The sequence below is a fragment of the Lytechinus pictus genome, chromosome 16 (assembly GCF_037042905.1).
Source record: "Lytechinus pictus isolate F3 Inbred chromosome 16, Lp3.0, whole genome shotgun sequence".
Lineage (NCBI taxonomy): Eukaryota > Metazoa > Echinodermata > Echinoidea > Temnopleuroida > Toxopneustidae > Lytechinus > Lytechinus pictus.
The window spans coordinates 27,756,199-27,775,219 of NC_087260.1; the positions used below are offsets into that span (position 1 = coordinate 27,756,199).

General features: G+C 38.0%; 2 protein-coding genes across 6 annotated transcripts; one reads left to right on the forward strand and one right to left on the reverse strand.

Moving 5' to 3' along the window:
• The first annotated feature begins 3,206 nt into the window (after window positions 1-3,206).
• Window positions 3,207-14,293, forward strand: LOC129279160 (uncharacterized). 5 transcript variants are annotated; one of them, XM_064110900.1, is made up of 10 exons: window positions 3,426-3,599; window positions 4,353-4,386; window positions 6,765-6,876; window positions 7,622-7,829; window positions 8,184-8,416; window positions 8,977-9,182; window positions 9,888-10,053; window positions 10,598-10,766; window positions 11,564-13,269; window positions 13,433-14,293. In XM_064110900.1, the coding sequence occupies exons 4-9, from the start codon at window positions 7,633-7,635 to the stop codon at window positions 11,802-11,804; spliced, it is 1,212 nt and encodes a 403-aa protein (XP_063966970.1). In that variant the 5' UTR covers window positions 3,426-3,599; window positions 4,353-4,386; window positions 6,765-6,876; window positions 7,622-7,632; the 3' UTR covers window positions 11,805-13,269; window positions 13,433-14,293. The 5 variants fall into 5 exon arrangements, with proteins under 5 accessions (XP_063966969.1, XP_063966971.1, XP_063966973.1 ...); XM_064110901.1 differs by lacking the exon at window positions 6,765-6,876 and having other exon boundaries at window positions 3,393-3,599; XM_064110903.1 differs by lacking the exon at window positions 6,765-6,876 and having other exon boundaries at window positions 3,393-3,592.
• Window positions 13,548-19,021, reverse strand: LOC129279161 (somatostatin receptor type 4-like). The gene is made up of 3 exons (XM_054915264.2): window positions 18,153-19,021; window positions 17,609-17,744; window positions 13,548-16,888 (listed from the first exon to the last, which is right to left on the reverse strand). The coding sequence occupies exons 1-3, from the start codon at window positions 18,480-18,482 to the stop codon at window positions 16,257-16,259; spliced, it is 1,098 nt and encodes a 365-aa protein (XP_054771239.2). The 5' UTR covers window positions 18,483-19,021; the 3' UTR covers window positions 13,548-16,256.

A 19,021-nucleotide genomic window follows, 5' to 3' on the forward strand; every position in this document is an offset into this window, starting at 1 on the left:
GTGCACGCTAAGCGTGCCAACACTTCCCGCGCGGAGCCCGAAGTTTTTTATATCTCATCAAATTCAAATCAAAAGAAGGCGTCTCTTCCGTCTCCAGTACCCTTATCAACTCGAATTCAATTTACCTGCTGTGATTAAAAAAAATGTTTTCGAAAGAAATCATGAGCGCCCAAAAATGGGAAAAGATTGAAGAATTTGAAATTATTCCTCTTACTGCGCGAAGCGCGGAAGCTTAAAACGTTTCATAAAAATATAGAACAGAAATGTTACAATTATGCCTACCTTGGTCACATCAGATTTGATTGTAAATACTTTATCCACATTAAATTTCTTTAACTCAAGTCGCAAAACAGAAAACGGGTATATGCAGAAAGGAAATAGGCCCTATTTCTTCCGCGGATGGCGTTGAAGCTCTGAATCATAGAAATACCTCTGAAACTTTAACCTGTTCTAATTTTGATATTTCTTAGATTATATACAACTCGATTAAGAAGAAAAACATGCTCAAAATTTGAAAGGGATGATGCAAGCTAGAAGAGGGACTTTTCCTTTCCCATGCTCGCGAAGCACGGAAACCTCTGTGATTCATTTTGGAAGAAAAAAAAACATTGTGTAATTTCGCTCATATTAAGTGCTTCCTTTTGTTTGATCAAGAAACTTCAGTGATATTCAAAATTTCAAAATCAATGGCGCAAAACAAGACAGGAAATGGATGTACAGCGATACAGAATAAAGTTTAATATCGTACATATTTTTGTATATACCACGGCATGAATTTAATGCCTCCCCTTTGAACATATTCTTTTTCCAAAACTTGCTTGCTGAAAAGCGTAAAAAGAGCATTTGGGCACTCGGGTAGTGACGGAAAAGTCTCCCCGCTCCGAAGAGACTGAAGAGGCGGAATTTTGTGTCAATGCAAAAAAAAAAATACTTTGCATACTCTTTACACCCGCCCATGTATACTTTATAATTTCTGGCAAAAATATACGATTCCCCCAGCCGGGAAGGGGAAAAACGGAGTAGAAAAAAGGGTGTGGGAAACAAAAGGGAATAGCAATTTTGATATTTTCCCGCGCGGAGCATGGAAGAAAAAAATTGTATAAAGAGAGAAGAACGTCTCGTTCAGGTTTTTATTCTCTTGACAAAAAAGAGGGAAAAACAACAAAGCTTTACCTTTCTTCCTTTTTCTCCTTTTCGCTTTTTTTTTTTTGGGGGGGGGCTACGCGCCTGCCATATTGTCTTTTTCTTCAGCATGAAATTTATCGGCTGCACTCAACCCAGGTGAGGTGAATGGGTACCTGGTAGAAAGAAATTTCTTGAATGCTTGAGCGCCAAGGTAGCTTGGCTAAAGCCGGGGGTAATTGTAACAGGGCCTGCAGGGAAAATAATTTGCATAACTAAAGTGCATGGCTACTGCTGACCCTCTTCTTTGATTATGACCAGCGACTGGCGACCATTTACTATTCATAATGACTGGCGAACCTCTTCTCTATATTATGACTGACGACCCTCTTCTAATATATTACTATACTAGCGAACTTTATGATTAACGAGCCCCTTTCCTCCTTATGACTAGCGACCCACTTGCTTGATTATGACTAGCGACCTCGATGAAGATAGACCATTATGACTATTATGACTAGCGGTCCATATGACTACTGTATGACCACTGTCATGACTGTATGAGCCAGAAAGCCTGTGTGGGCGGGTATTGTATATCACGATTTACATACAAATCGACTACCATTCTGTCGATGGTCGCTATTTAAAATGATATAAGTGATGGGTAAAATGAGTAAAATTAAAAAATTAAAATTAAAACCATAAGATGGACCCATAAAATATGATAAATCTCCTTTTTCACTCTACATTAAAGTCCATTTTAAAGTTGCTGTTTACTGGTAAACTCATAGAAATAAAGAAGAAAAATTTGCATATTTGACTTTACCTTGGATTTCATCCATTTAGAATGAAGAGCGCCAGCTTAAGTTTAAACAAACGCATGAGCTGTTCAGAAACTTTTCCAACAAAAAGAAAAGTTATACAATTTTTTAAAAGTATATAGTAAGTAAAGCTTTTCGGGAATTTAAAATGGGTCGAAAAGCTAATGCAACACAGGAAAAAACCCACTTCACTTGCTCCATTTCACAGCGCTTCTGAAAGATGACTTACTCGGAGTTTTCTCTACCCGCAAACAAAATATTGATTTGGAGAAAGAAAGGGGGGAAAATGCATTACGCTGAAGAATACACCAAAATCAAAGGTAAGAATAGGTCTGGCTTGATTATAATTATGCACATCCTTGATGGTATGCAAAGGAGAGAACCAATTAATTATGTCACCCACTCATTATCTTTGGGGGGGGGTATTTTATTATATCAATATGAAATATATCGTTTTCTTCATCATGTAAGAAAGTATGATTCCTCTTTGACGAGTATCATTTTCGTTACTATTGTGATTCGATTTAGAGTTTTCTAATAGTTAAATCTTGAAAAAGTGAGGGGGAAAATCAAATTGATATAATGAAATACAAAATGAATAGTGAGCGTGTGAAATAATCGGCTTTCTCATTTGCATTATTGCGCACAAAACTGTTTAATAAAAAAGTAAACAAAACGTTGAAATGTCATTACCTTCCTTTTCCATCAGTTTTTTTCTTAATGATATTAGATTTTATTAATTTCCGCTACACATAAACAAAATATGAACAAAGTCGAACGTGAAAGATCAAGACTTAATTTTAATTAACAATGACCTTATATAGCTGTCGTGGAGTGGACTTGACCTTTAACGGTTAATCCAAGCAAGCCTACATAGAGTCACGAGCATCCTTTGACCTTATTAAAGGTTTATAAGACTGGTACCTGCAAATGTGCTTTGAAAATTAAGATGGAAGAAACACGTTATGCCCAAACGACGTGTATTTAAAGGAGGTTTTAGTTGTATTCCACGGCGTTACTACCTAGAGGAGGAGGGGGGGGGGGACATGAATGGGGATTTATGACGTCATTCTCTCCGATATACCACAAATGATAATTACACCATCATAATAATGGTATCGTAATTAGGCGAGCCATCCTAGAACAATCTAGATTGTTCGTACAACAGACTTTCACACAGGACGTCAATTTTTTAAAATCTTTGACCAGGATGTGATACACATTGAATAAATGCCAAATAAGGCATTACATACCTAATCCCTCAACATAGAGCGATTCCTGATGGTTTCAATGGAACCCCATAAAACCCTCGTGGTAAATTGGCTAAGTAGTGACGTGTTTGACGTCACAATAGCCAGCAGACATAAGGTAGCCAATGAACGATTAGTTACCCAATAACCCGGCCCAATAATAACTTTTTTTTGGCAAAGTACCTTGCAACTGGCGTCCAATATATAATAGGATATCACTTCGTATGTTACTATAACGTGATATAACGAGCTAGATCTTTGCTGCCTGTTTTTTGGGGTTTGATTTTTACATTTTTGTGTTGAACTTGAAGAAGAGGAAAAAGCAACAACATCAAGCTTGGTAGACGGTGTGACAATTAGCCATTCAGTCTAGCATAAAGGAAACTAAGAATTGAATAAGTAAGAGGTAAGTGAGATAATTACTTGCAGTTATTATCAAGTCAATCACTTTACTGGATACACATAGGATTTTGGTAGTTTCATTTAATTCCCTTAACCCATGGTCAATGTATAAGCTGAAGACGCAAACTATGGAGTGTGTACAATGCATGGGTTATAACATTAATTTCATGGCGCTTGTTACACTAATTTAGTACATCGACTGTATTCGCGGGATTAGTGGCAAGGCCCTGGAAACGATTTTTTCACTACAAAATGGAGAACAAATTGTTCCCAAGAAATTTGAGAAGAAAAGAAAAAAGGGTTTCGCTGCAGTATTAACGTCATTTTCCTTGCATTTTTACACATCTTCCAGAATACCTGGGGGTGCTGCCTATGGAGAATGGTACACGCAACACCCCCAAGGAAATTTTTTGGGGATGCTGCACCCCCAGCACCCCTGCTTCCCGGGGCCATGATTAGTGGTTATCTTTATGAGCATTCGTATCTAGCGTCTAATCCAAATGTTCATCATTCTAAATAGGTAACCGTTCCATTGGGACTAAAATGAAAATTATAGGCCCCATCTTCGCCCCGAATAGGTGAAGTATACAATCATGTATTGTATATTGATTTTAAAATGTATTTGCCTAACATATATGGCTGACATGCTTTAGTTTATTTTTTATTATGTTTCATTTTCCGTTCTATCCCTCTTCTATTCACACCCATGTTCCATTGGATTACCCCCGTACATCTCCGACAATCTCTAAACCTGGAGGCATTCCCTGCTGGAAAGAACACGGTATCACACAGTGAGTGTGAACATATTATTCACATTGTTAAAATGCTCAAATTCACCAATGTGAAGATATTTTCACACTGTGGACACCTTGACAGTGTGACTGTTCACAGCGTGTTCACATGGTCGACCATCACACTGTTGGAATGCTCATATTCAACGATGTAAAGATATTTTCACACTGTGGACACCTTGACAGTGTGACTGTTCACAGCGTGTTCACATAGTCGCCTATCACACTGTTGAATGCTCAAATTTAAAAATGTGAAGATATTTTCACACTGTGGAATGTGGATACCTCGCGATCGACAGTGTGACTGTTCACAGCGTGTTCACATAGTCGACCATCACACTGTTGGAATGCTCATATTCAACGATGTGAAGATATTTTCACACTGTGGACACCTTGACAGTGTGACTGTTCACAGCGTGTTCACATAGTCGCCTATCACACTGTTGAATGCTCAAATTTAAAAATGTGAAGATATTTTCACACTGTGGAATGTGGATACCTCGCGATCGACAGTGTGACTGTTCACAGCGTGTTCACATAGTCGACCATCACACTGTTGGAATGCTCATATTCAACGATGTGAAGATATTTTCACACTGTGGACACCTTGACAGTGTGACTGTTCACAGCGTGTTCACATAGTCGACTATCACACTGTTGAAATGCTCAAATTTAACAATGTGAATATATTTTTACACTGTGGACACCTCGACGGCGTGACTGTTCATAGCGTGTTCATATCGTCGACTATCATACTATTGAAATGCTCAAAACAGTATGAAGGTGCTTTCACGGAGTGCCATGTCTGATTTATATACCATGTTGAATCGTATGATGTTATATTGGCTTTTTCGTGTATTATATGTTCACATGTGAAATATGTAAAATAACGTCAAATTCAGATTGAAATACAAATATGAATGTTCATCAATAAACCAGTTGATCTCATCAGAGCCTGCGAAATTGTCACAGCTGGATTTTTTTATTGGCCGAATTCCATCTAGAAATTGAGATAATGTCTCTATTTTTGCAAGTTATCATTTCTATTATGGTATTTTTGTTGTTGATTATCATTTTTATCATCATCATCATCATCATCATCATCATCAGTTTTATAATCAATTATCCTAATCATGATCGTCGTTGCCATCATCATCATCGTCGTCGCCGTCGTCATCATCACTACCATCGTCACCAGCACTAGCACCACCACCACCACCACCATCATCATCGTCATCATCATCATCATCATCATCATCATCATCATCATCATCATGACCATCATCAATACATCATAATTAGACGTTTACTGTGTTTTTCTAAAACTCTTATCGAATCCAGCAGTCTGCCAGCTTCAAATGAAACATGATTAGCCTACATGTAACTTGAAAACAAAAAATCTAAAACAATAAAATAATAACTGTAATCGTTTGCTATTAGTGTAAGTGCTTACAATACCCGATATCTGGTCCTAGATTCGGCGGAGTTAAAATTTTTGGCAACACTGGCGGAAATTTCTTTCTTTCTTCCTTTTTTTTTTTTGGGGGGGGGGGGGGAGAGCACTGCCCTCACAAAGAAAGGTCTAATTATTGTTAAATTTTCAGATTGAACTCCCATAAGAAGAAATATCCGGCAGTATAGGTCTGGACAGCGCCATGTGATCATAATAATCGAGCAAATTAAATAGTACCATCATCGTATATCATGAATGATTTACATGTATGTCTGCAAGGTTTATTTCCAATTCGTCCAATTGCCAACTCGTCTACTAACATTTGGTCTACCATCAGTTCGTCCACTCACCGCATGGTCTACTTTCATTTAGTCTAATGCCATTCCGTCTAATAACCAGTTGGTCCAATAGCTATTTAGTCCATAAACCATTTGGTCTAATAGGCCTAAGTGTTAAATTGCACGAAATGAATGAAAATTAAATGGATATTAGGCCAACTGGTTATTAGACGATATGGTCATAGACGAAATGGTGATTAGACGAAGTGATGATGGGACCAAATGGTTAATGGACCAAATGGTTTTTAGACCATGTGTTAATAGCTCCATGGTTAGACGAAATGTTGATCTACGAAATGGCATTATACTAAATGAAAGTAGACCATGTGGTGAGTAGACGAGTTGGCAGTAGACGAATTGGCAATTTAACGTCCACAATTACTGAATTATCGTTTTGAAAATTAACGCGTGGGAAAGAAAGAATAAAAGTCATTTTATCTGCCATTTAATATTTTTATAGTGGAGTTAATCTTAATAAATGCCATCCACAAGTATATATAATAAAACTGAAGCTTTGTATACTATAGAATAGAATTTCCGACATTTAAGGCCCATAGCCTAAATAGAACCATTGCTTCCTGTTGCAGAGCCATGGTACTTAGTCGACCTCAGGATTTCCGATACTTGGTTCCTGGACGTAGGCCTATATACACAGTCAAGTGATTTTTTTTTCTTTTTTAAAGAAACTACAACACACAGGTATTCTAATACATTACCCTTATTATATAGTCCTATCTTTAAATATTGTAATCTCATATAATTTTTATTCATCCGGGAAGAACGGGTTCAAATCTATCCGATTCTCGACGCTTGTAACGCTTTCTTCTTAATTCGGGCCGGTCGGATCTCGTTGCTAACCGGCTCCGGTGTATTACGTTGACACATTAAAGAAAGCCAATAAAGGGGCGGGGGTGTCAAACACATTTTCAGGAGAAAATAAAATGGTACCCATTGCCCAAAACGAACCAATTGCCAACACGAAAAATTTGGCGAGCGTACAAGCGAAAAAAGTCCAGTCTCATTTTTAAAAAAATGCATATTTTTTTCTCAGGGTATATAGGAAATCTTTTTCCCCATGTGTAATGCGCTGCAATGAAATATAATATACTAACGTCAGAAAATATACAATTGAAAACTGAAAAAAAAAGGACAAAAACAGAAAATATCAAATAGGAGAGGGGGCTACGGGGCCCCCAGCGGTTAATCCAATGGTTCGTACGGTTACAGGGTGAGCGAGGGGTGGGGGGGGGGGGGGTTCCTTCGCCAATGATGGTACTACTGAGCTTATTGAAGTTATATTCATTGCCTTTAACCTGCACCGGGTTACTCAAGACCTAGTGTCAATTAATTACGTAGACATTCATGTAGGGTGTCTAAGAGTGACTTTTACATACCCTTGTATTTTTTTTTTTTTTTACCTTAGTTCATATTGGATTTATCGTAGGATCAAACACCATGTCGTCGACGACATCATGTAGACGAGTATTCTTGGCAGTCTTGGCCATGTCCATGGTCATCGAGGCGTTCGCAGGTCGAACCGACCCGGCGGTAACTGCACTTACCCATCGGGTAAATTATTTACAGCGTTATATGACAAGCACGCTGATGGGGAAGATCTCGAATTTGGAGAGCCAAAATATGGCACAGGCCAAGTAAGTTTTGATATTTTTAAAAACAAATTGTGCAATTATTACTGTAGTAGTAGTAGTAGTAGTATAGTAGTAGTAGTATAGTAGTAGTAGCAGTAGTAGTAGTAGTAGTAGTAGTAGTAGTAGTAGTATTTGTAGTAGTAGGCCTAGTGTAGTATAGTATAGTAAAATTGATTATTTTGAGAGTAAGATGATAGATAAAATGAAGAAACAGCAGCGTCATGTACTTTTCATAAAGTGATTTATCTCAGATTTTCTTTGAATCCTCCTTATTATGCACATCGCTGGGCACATCGCCATAACATTCTTCCACTTTAGTCACTCCTTTTCACATTCGATTCTTATTCACGATTATAGCGCCATCACCAGGTTGACAATTGACATGAATGAAACTGTGACGGAACTGACCCAGAGCAACGCTGAACTGAGACAGAAGAACGCAGAACTTCAGACAATGGTGGGTACCTTCGAAAGGTTCTTTTCCTCGCTCTTGGTTGATAACCCTGATGCCTTTGACCCGACAAGAGGAGTTGTTGAACGAATGGACAGTCTGAATGCTTTCCTCGGGAACAGACAGGCTATGTTGGCAGGTAAGAGTAAAACGATTGCAGACATTTCTTCCAAACAATGTTAAATGATCCAGTGTGGTCGGTTGTCAAACACATTTACCAACTACCGTACAAGAAATAAGCATGGATGATTCCCCCAAATAATTCTTAGATTAGTTTTCGAACTAACCTTTTGATATTAGCCAACTTTTCTTAGGGTAAAGGCGTAGGGTGAATCTTTAATGACCCCACCTCTTCTGTATTTTGTTCACCCCTCGCCACCCATCCCTGAATGAAAAAAAGTGAACAATTCAAGAAGGGATAGGAAGAATAGACGTTAAATAGAGCCACAGTGATTTATAGTTACATGTTTGAAGTGTCACAAACCGCGGCTGGAGTAGTCTGTTCTGACTTAATGTAAGTTTTACCGTCACGGTGGTTAAATAACTTCGACACAATACAATATAGTTCAAGCAATACATCTCCTTATATGGCAAGTTTTTTGTTTATTTGCAATGACAGTGCTACAAAAAAGTCCCAAAGAGTAGCCCTATCTAGTATTAGCTCTAGTTTTAAACGAAATTTGATATCTATTTATACAGGACTGCGACCTGACCCAGAGACAGTTCCGACCAATGACACCGTTGACCAGGAAGCACTTGGTCGAGTCTTGACACAGCTGTCGGAGGTGAACAGTGGTCTTGAACAGAAGGTTGATAAACTTCAGAGGAGGGTGGACAACGGGGTTGAAGCAGCAGGAGACAGGGCCCTAACCGGAGGGGCTAATGATATCCTGACTCTAAATCAAGTAAGAAAATCCTCATTTAAAAAAGTTCAATTCGTTTTAGTAGCTGTGGTATCCTGAGAATTGAAAACCATTTTATTTTGTATAAAACAGAAAAGGCCTGAGATAGTTGATATAAAGGAAATATGCAGAAGCTTTTAAGCTCATAAACACACCACCAGAGATAACGAAGAAACATACATGTTGAACATGTCGAATGAACCTTCCGGATATACATTGTAATTGTTTCTCAAGAAAACCTTACATGGTGTCCGATCTTTTGAAATATCAGATAGGAATCAAATTACCAAGCTATAAATTAATTATTTATCTCTGATACTGGTACACCTGAATGGTGTTACATTCGAAACATATTTAAACTCTACTGGAACAGGACTAAGTCAACATGGAAATATTCAGCACAGGAATGGGCAACCAGTCGTGGGTAAAGCCATGCGTACCTTCATTCTGGACAGCCTTATGGAAAGACACCTGGGGAGTGTTCCATGAAAGGACTTATCGGTCGTTTTATCCGACAAGTCCCATTTTATCCGAAAGTTACCCTAGGAACAGTGCCTGTCAGCCAATCAACATCAAGGGACAAATATCAGATCTGACAACTTGTCGGATAAAAGTGGCGATGAAACGCCCCCGGACCTGACCTGAATGGATTTCATTCGATTCTAATTAAGGATTCCTCTCATCTATAAATGTCTATCATGGCTACAGGTTGGAGATAAATTAGTGGCTTTGGAAGCAGCCGTCAGTGCACTTACAGCAACACAACTAGCTAAGGACGATGCTGACCGTCAATCAGGCTCACGGAGTGTGATTTCAGAGAGGGACCGAGCTATTCTTGAAGGCGATTTATACGGAACAGCAAGGAGCGTTACTAGTGAGTATAGAATCTCTGAACCTCTCAAGAAATACATAATTTTATACTTAATATATTCTTTTAACCAAAACCGAAACTCTTGTCCGGTAAATTAAAAAAAGATTGGTAGGCCTTAGTAAAGTAATGATGGGACAACGGAAGTAAATCCACTGGTCCGGACCAGAAACCACGTAAGGTAATAGTAATGTTTGGTGAATAAATATGAGGTATAGGACCACCAGCTATGCAGATGACCTGATTCTACAGCAATCTACATTCAGTGTAAACATGCTGTTTAAAACTTTAAGCACGTTGTTAAGCCTGTCACTCTAACAACTGTTGTTCAAAATTTCAAACAAGCTGTTTTAAACAAGTTATCTAAAGTTTTAAACACGTTGTTTTAAAAGGTTAAACAATTTTTAGAAAGTGAAACAATAGTTAAAAGTTTTAACAACTTGGTGTTAGAGTGAAGGGCTTAAAAAACATGCTATTTTTGAAATGCGTTGTAGCTTTGTTGTTAACAGATTTTTTTCACTCTCAATCAATATTACCCGATAACGTGTAGGTGTCCGGAAGTCTGTATTTTCAGTGGCCTTAAATCACTCTGTAATTGGAACTTCTAGCGCCCAGAAAATGCCTTTTAACTTCCCTTATGTCAATAAAGGCGATCACTGGAATGCAACTTCCAAAACTTTCGTCTGCGGCATCACCGGTTACTACTACTTTCACTTTTCGTAAGTTTTCATTAATGTATACATGTTTATCTATCATTATTTCTTTTAAGTCCATTGAAAAAAATCAAACGTCACCAGCATTTTAAGAAGCACTATCCGTCGACAAAAACATCTGACAAGCAAAAAAGTTTCATCAAAATAAAAATTCTGTCATAGGGTACCCTGCCTTATTGAGGTTGAGGCAAGTAGTAGCCTGCCGTCTTAGCCTGGTAGGGATATCAACCTGTAAAGGTTTTATTTCACTAAAGAAATGTTTGCTTGTTTGATGTCATGATGAAAAACCTCTATTCTTTTGATATGCTTACTGACGAATATTACATTTGTCATTCGGATTACATATCATGCGGAGTCTGAATACCTAATTCAGTTTAGGATAGAGCACATGTGGTTATAATCGTCAAATCATTTTCAAGTGAAGAAAAAATAATTGAGAAAGTAAAAAAGATAAAATGACACAAGGAGATGAACGGATGGGTATAAAAAAAATAGTAAAGAAAGAAAGAAAAAAATATTTGTTCGTGTATACTACAACATTATGAAGCAAACTGAGGAATTCAAGTTACTTTCGGCCCGCCCTTTCCCCACCTTTTCGGCATCGTCCGTAATTTGAGTCCTTCGTATCCCATCACAATTTCATTGACAACACAAACAAAAGTGACAAAGTTACCATGGCTATAAACACGTATGGCCTGGTGTTTACAGTGAAATACAAACTCTTAAACTGCACTTTGAAGTATATTAATTTGCTGAAAGCTTTTTCGTTTAGTAGTGATTTTATATTTCGTTCTTTTCCCCAGACTTCGATCGTACGATTCTCACTACATGGGCGTGCACCTGATGAAGAATAACCAACCAGTCACGGCTGTTTTCACAGAGAAGAGCTCCCGGAATGTGATGGAGAGTCAGGGAGTCGTGCTCCATCTCGACATCGGTGACGAGATCTACCTACGTCTCAGTCCGTCTACAGAGTACGCCGTGCATTCCGATACCTACAAGTACTGCACCTTCTCCGGCTTCCTCGTCTATAAAGGTCTCTGAAAGACCAAACGCTGCGCGTCTCGGTCACGCCGGCGATACCTACTCCAGCCTCACAAAGATTTACGATTTGATCCGATCAACCACATCTATGGAAAGCCAGCAACACCAACATCTAAAACGCTTGCTTATTCAAAATGTTGTTCTAGATGATGATGTTGTAAACTCATCGTTGTCTTGACATTTCAGTGTGCTCCTCTTTGTTTACAAATAGTTGTGCAAATTTCCTGAAGGAAAAACTTATGGAATTGATAAATTTCCACATAGTTCAGGTTGAGTGGATCAATCACAACCCTTTGTTAGGCGGGTGCATTTCATTGATGTCTCACAAGTTGTCAGATCCGACAAATTTAATTCCTTGATTTTGAATGGCTAAGAAGTAATGCTTTTTTTATATGGTAACTGACAGTTACAACAGACTTTGCCAGATAAACAAAATCCCATCCGACAAGTTTTTTCGTGAAACGCTTCCCTGACTACTACTTACATGACTAACATAGCCTAGCTACCATCGGTCGGTTTGGAGTCGGATTTGTTGGTATGACCGTAAACACCGCTATCGTTTTACCAATTGTCTATTTGATCCGGATGGCCCTTATCCGAATCCTCAGTGAATTTAAAAATTCGGCAGCCAAATGGTTAATTTTCAAATTTGTAACGCTTGATGGTAACATCGAGGTCGGAAGTGCAACCCAGTGGAGCGTCTCATCAACATTTTCATCCGACAAGTTGTCAGATCTTACAACTTTCTTTGATTTTGATTGGCTGAGAAGCCCTGTTACTATGATAACTGTCGGATAAACAGGACGTGTCGGATAACAAGTCAAACAAAGCCCTCTAGATCCCTGGTTTTGGATTATTGTGTTCAAGAATTTTCTTTATATATTGCAAGTTTGGAAATTTGAACACTTGATTTTATATGCGACTGAAACGAAGGATGAAACAAACTTTGGTGGTTCTTTCAGAGTTCACTTTATTACTTTATTTTGTTATAGAGTATGATAAAGGCCTTATATTTACAATTTCACTATTTCATTAATATTAGATAAATTTCACCATCGTTCATACATCCTATAGTAATTACGGTAAATCCAATGAATTATTATATCTTATGCCATAGATGGGCAAACACATCTGACATGTCTGATCATAAAGGCATTCTAGATAGGATTGCATCAATGTATATAAGGCATGTACTGATGGCTTAATTCATGCGGTTTCTTGTAAAAAAATGTTGTATGGCTATATCTTGCTTTATGTCTACATGCCATTCCTAGCATTAATGAATTATAGATATTATTAAACTCTCTGCATATAAAATGATCTATAGTACAGAATATACGTCAACCTACAGTACATCAATGTCATTTGCGTTTGTCTTCTCGGAACCTCTGAGAGAAAGAAAGAGAGAGACGGTGAGAGACCGCATCTCATATACAATTATAAATTTATTTTTTTCTTCATAACAGTAATACCTCGGTCACATTTGCTCTACGGCGGCCGTACGGCGAGTCGAAAACAGCCGTTTTATTCATTTTCATTAAAACCACCTATAATTAGCTGGTACAAAAAATGTTAAAATGACTGTTCTCGACTCGCCGTACGGCCGCCGTAGAACAAATGTGACCGAGGTATCTGTTAGAGATATAATCTGATCCGTATAAGCCTGTTCACGGTTGTAAACTGCGCACGAGCAGAAAAAGGTCATTGGAGACAACCATGAAGGTGGCTTTCAAATTCACTGACATAGGCATTTGTGATTTGATGATTATTCATGTATTCTTTTCAAAATATTTATCACGTCCAAGCTGAAGAGTAATAAAGAGAGCCTTCATAATCACTGGTATTTGAGAGTAGCCTAAACAATAGTCAAATGTGCCAAAGGCAGACAATAAAACAGATTTCCAAACTTTATCCCTGATGTACTATTCTAGTCACCTGGTCTATACAATGCCTTTTGTTCTTAGAATTTGAATACTCTACCGGTAAAGCTTACGCAACATCTACATTCTACATTCTAATGAAAAATCACAAAGGTCATTTGAGAAAAGTTGATCATTAGCTAACCGTGAACTGGCTTATTGTATGATGTATACAGTATCCTCTTCAAGAGTATGCACAGTATATCAGTGTCCGGTAACACAAAGATTAACGATCAATCATTGAGCTGATTTACGATTGATCATACACACTAAGCAATACAATTAATCGTAGAAATCGGTCTAACGATCAATCGCTAAGCTTCGTGTTACGCACCCGTGATGTGCCTCATATCCTCAGACTTGCTCTGCATTGCCTTTTTGGTCATACATGTGTATCAGCTCGTTTGTACAAGATATCAATATTTAGAAAGCTTGTATATGATATTATTGATATGAACGGTTTACAGTATATTCTTTTTTTCATGGTTTTGTAAATGCCATTTTCTAATTTCTCTGTTTATAACAAAAAGTTAAGAATAAAAATGAAATAAAGTTAAATTAAAATAAAAACATATTAATGTGTCATTGTGTTCAATAAGACTAGTTTCTTGTCTTCCATTGTGAAATTGAGTCTGTTACGTAAGATCCGATTTACGTCGACATCGTTAAGCAGCAAAAGACCCAATGAATACATTCCCAGGCATGATTAATATTCAAGAAAGTGGAAATGTCCAGAAGTTGTACTTTACAAATTTGAATCAGGCTCGTAATATTTAAGAAGTCTACTAATAGTCGACATCCACCCTGTTAACGTGGTGCCCCTAACTGAAAATAATCTGATTTGATAGTAAAATTAGACAATCGAAGTAACATACCACTGAAAATATCATCAAAAGAGAACGAGGAATGACACTTTTAGTTATGACATTTTAAGGTTTTCCAATTTGCCGGTGAATTAGTTCTATGCTTGTCGTGAATATACAATGAGCGAACTGATGTCACATTCTTTCAAAGACAGGATTTGCTACTGATTTACTTGTTTAAGATCATCGTTGCTGAAACTTATTTGTTACCCGTGAGACAAGATTTACTCGGGTGATTATGATTCCAAGTAGGAACAAGGAAGTTCGGATATCACGCCATCAGTCAATCCACTGCATACTCACGACAGTTTAACAGTTTTCCCAAAAAATATTGCTCAACTTTAAAATTCAATACATTCGTCAATTCTATCAGATGTTGATGAATATTTTCTGCGTGTTGCTCGTTGAACTTTTCTTTATTCATTAGACATCATTCTAGCCTGGATTAACACCAACCAGAATGTTTGGAATCACAAATAAATGACAGTGTTAAGTATTTTGGTCACAATATTGATAATTTTAATGAATCATTTACTTTTTACATACCTTAATTACAAATGCATGCAAGTATCGAATCCTAGGCCAACTAAAACATCTAATTATAGTAATTGGATAAATCTAAATGAGGGTTCATTGAGCCAATTTTTCAATCTGTGTATGCTACAAAGAAGAAGCCGCAGCCAGACTCGCAGCCTATTACATTAAGGGAATATAAATGTTTTGAACAAAAGCCGAAAATATCGAGAACCTCTCAAACGCAAGAATATTGAAATATGATATTTCTTTCATATAAATTGTCAGAGTGAGAAATCGGATACAAATTATGAAAATTGCTACCTTTCTTGCACAGGATATTTGAAAGTGCATATTAGACTTTGCTTAAAATGCGAGAAGTACAAGCGACTTTCTGAAACAAAAGTATTGCTACTTTTTAATTATTTTTCGTTTCCATCTCTCTGGAGTGACATCAGGTCTTCGCACTTGCCGTACAAATAAGTATTCAATTTTCAAAAACCTTTTGATTAAAAGAAAGGTCAATTTTACTCTTTTAAAATGGTTAACCCAATTGTCTGGTGGAAACATCGACATGGTTGAAGCAAGTGTTCACAAGATTAAAGGTTTAATACTGGAAGCACAGTGTATCTTAGACAGAATTATCGTGCTTGCATACACCTATATCATGTATATTGATTTGTACAACATTGGAGGAATGGGATTGATCTCGTGAATAAACTGATGTATAGAACATTGTTTCAAAGAGCAAGATAAAGTCGATAATTGCTAACCAATCTAAATCATAGAAGCTTTAACGTATGGCAATCATAACACATCAAAATTGGATTGGAGTGGAAATGTTTCTTAAGATGATAATGGGGCAAGAGATCGAATTTCGAAGGAAGTGAGTGCCAGAAAAAAAAAAACAGTCCCAAATCCAAGGATTGTTTTAAGCGTCTCGCGTCACAGAGACGTCATAAACTGTTCCATAATATGGTAAGAATGAGTTCTCACGACATCTGGCACTTCAGAATTTTGTAGCGATTTGGAATATCAGAAAAGTTTATTAATTTTACACCATAGTGAGGAAGACACTTGGGATAGATATCTGCAATAGGTTTCGCTTTTATATACCGTTCGACTGACGCCGATTAAGTCTACCATTATTGCAGTAATCATACGTCGCACTCAATATCCACTGCGCTCATTCGGAGAGCACTCTTATCCGGGCGTCCGTTAGAATGGCTGTAACGTCGTTTCACAATCGAATATTCGGCATGGTCCAATGGGACGATCTCCCCAGGGTTCCTTGTGGACCCGTGCTGATGCAAGCTCCTCGGCGCACACGACCAGCAGAGTATCCTCTTCAGATGACGGTTAAAATTCGCGTCCGTGAGACCGTATATGAATGGATTGATGACGCTCGTCGCGATCACCATCAAGTCCGTGATGTCCATAGCGATTGAGTCACGGATACCGATGGGTTTTCCCTTGTAATTCACGTATGCAATGTAGACATTAAACCCCCACCAAACGCCCCATGTTAGTGAGAAGAGGAAAACGACGTACGCAACCATGCGGAGTACGCGGATCTTGCGTTTGAATTCCCAGCGCGTAAGGTGGTTTGATTCGCCGCTAACCTCTTGACCCCTTCGAACAGCGATGATGATGAAGACGTAACAGATGCCGACAGTGGCGAGAGGGAGAACATAAGCAACCGCTGTATTGACGATAACGACGAGGAGCCAAGATAACGGAGAGTTGGGGGTTTTCATGATCGGGTGCACGATGGGAAGAATGAAGGAGACTGCATGAAAACAGAGAATAATTATCAATTGTTAAATAGGCAACAGATCGATTAGAACGATCAAAAGGGGCACATTCAAGGTAAGTTTTCCCGTCAGCATCTTTCATTCAAGAGTAATTTGATTTGTTATGATTGTTGTTGACGAACATCTGACATATATTGTAAAGCTTATTGTATCTGCCAATTAGGTAGGCCTTATTGAATTTTTTGAGCTATCATAGGATCCGCCGAGGTGGCATTAATAACTGTTCAAATATGCAGTCTTTGGTTTATCGTGTACATTAATATCCATCAATGATCGGCCATACCAGTTGCTGATACAGGGGGTAGCCCTATTTACCCGAAGTTGTAAATAACCCTCTTGTCCCTCTCTCACCTTTGTGCAGACATTTTCCGTAATTATTCTCGCTTGTCATATTGTTGGGGAGGGGAATTATTTGATAATCGGCGGGGAGGGGGGGGGGGGTATATTTTCTCTCTTTGTTTGCCAACTATTTCTTAGTCATCATAGCCATTTATGGCGACAATTAGATCCATTTGGCATTGCGGAAATTTTTTTTCTGTTTTCTTGTCAGATATATTATTTTCCAAAGAAATAAGGAAATGGTTTTTATACTTCCAGATATAATATCCTTTTATCTGATGAAGATCGCTTTTTCGGTTTTGTTTGTCAAAATGTATCTGCCAATCTAATGGTGCAAGCATCCTCTGTACACTTACCTATCCAGATTACAGCCGTTGCAATATGAGCTTTGTAAAAGCTTTTCTTCGAACGCGATTGCAGAGGATGGCCAATGGATTGATAACGATCGATAGCTAGCGCCACCAAGAGTCCAGATGTAGCCAATATTGTCACCTGAAAAAAGAAGTTGGATGTAGACAAATACGATTCAATCAATGTTGATTCACGAAATGCGTTAATTCTTCCTAAAAATGAACAAAATGCCTTTACGATAAGTTAGGTCACTTCGCTTCCTCGCAACTAATGTTCCCACTCGGATAAATAGATATTGATTAAAATAAAGAAGGGAGCTGATATGAGAGGAGGTGAGACATTTCTGTATATTTTATTTTGCAATAATAGTTATCATCAAAAACCTAGTTTTGTTAGGCAGTCCCAGAACATTGTAAAAATAATTTAGTTTCAGGTTAATGAGGCTTCATAGAAAATTTTCAATAACAACAACGAAACAAGCAAAACAGAACAAACAAAAATTTTGCAAGCAACCATTAAACCAACAGAATCAACTTCAACTCAACTTACCGTAAGGGCATAAACGGAGATCAAAGGCATAACTCTCAACTCACTTCCCTTTCTGATAAATACTCCATGGTCAACGATCACGGCCAGACCGAATGTTGCCAGGAAAATGATGTCCCGTATAGCTAGATTGGCGACGAATATATTACACACACTGTGCATATCCTTCTTGGGTACGATGTAGACGATGAGCGCGTTGCCGACCACGCCTAGTAGGACACATATACATGAAACGACTAGGACGGCGACCTCGAACTTTTGTATATGGGGGTCGATATCGTAAAGCGTATCATTGCTTGAACATTGGAATATCGTTGCGTGCATACAAGCCATTGTAGATTTTTGAGAATGATGTAGACGGTCTTAGAGGAATGTTCTCAACACTTCCAAATCACGGTGATTAAAATCCATCAATATATGATCATGATAAACTTTCATAGAAAAGGAATCTAAAAAGAGAGTCTTGTTTGCGTCATCCGCTAAATGCAGTGCAATAAGAGAACTACAATCGACCGTAAATGATAAATGAAAGCACTCCAGTCCCAGGATATCACTGTTAAATCCAACTAAACTTACGTCAACCAAATATCAAGCACGGATGTCGAAAACTCACTTGTGAGGGTAGGTAGGTAGGTATGTATAAGCCAACAATCAAACTCGAATCTCGCGACAAAAAAATGCTTTGGGTCTCTTTCGGTAGATCCGTCTTTAAGTTGTTTATTACGCATTTTAATCCAGGCTGTTATCACTTTGTTTATAGAATACAACATACACATGTATGTCGTGTATGTAATAAACTTTTATATTTATGTTGATAGGAGTCGTTACATGTTGGTGGAGATACGGTACCCTCACATTTTCAAAGGTTAGGT

Excerpts from the sequence above, each read along its gene's own strand:
- LOC129279160 (XM_064110899.1), top strand. The coding sequence starts at position 7,633 with ATGTCGTCGACGACATCATGTAGACGAGTATTCTTGGCAGTCTTGGCC. Across the intron at positions 10,054-10,597 it reads AACAGCAAGGAGCGTTACTA|GTGTCCGGAAGTCTGTATTT; the intron begins GTGAGTATAGAA and ends GATAACGTGTAG. Across the intron at positions 10,767-11,563 it reads TACTACTACTTTCACTTTTC|ACTTCGATCGTACGATTCTC; the intron begins GTAAGTTTTCAT and ends TCTTTTCCCCAG.
- LOC129279161 (XM_054915264.2), bottom strand. The coding sequence starts at position 18,482 with ATGGCTTGTATGCACGCAACGATATTCCAATGTTCAAGCAATGATACG. Across the intron at positions 17,745-18,152 it reads TCTCCGTTTATGCCCTTACG|GTGACAATATTGGCTACATC; the intron begins GTAAGTTGAGTT and ends TTCTTTTTTCAG. Across the intron at positions 16,889-17,608 it reads AACGGCTGTAATCTGGATAG|TCTCCTTCATTCTTCCCATC; the intron begins GTAAGTGTACAG and ends GTTTTCATGCAG.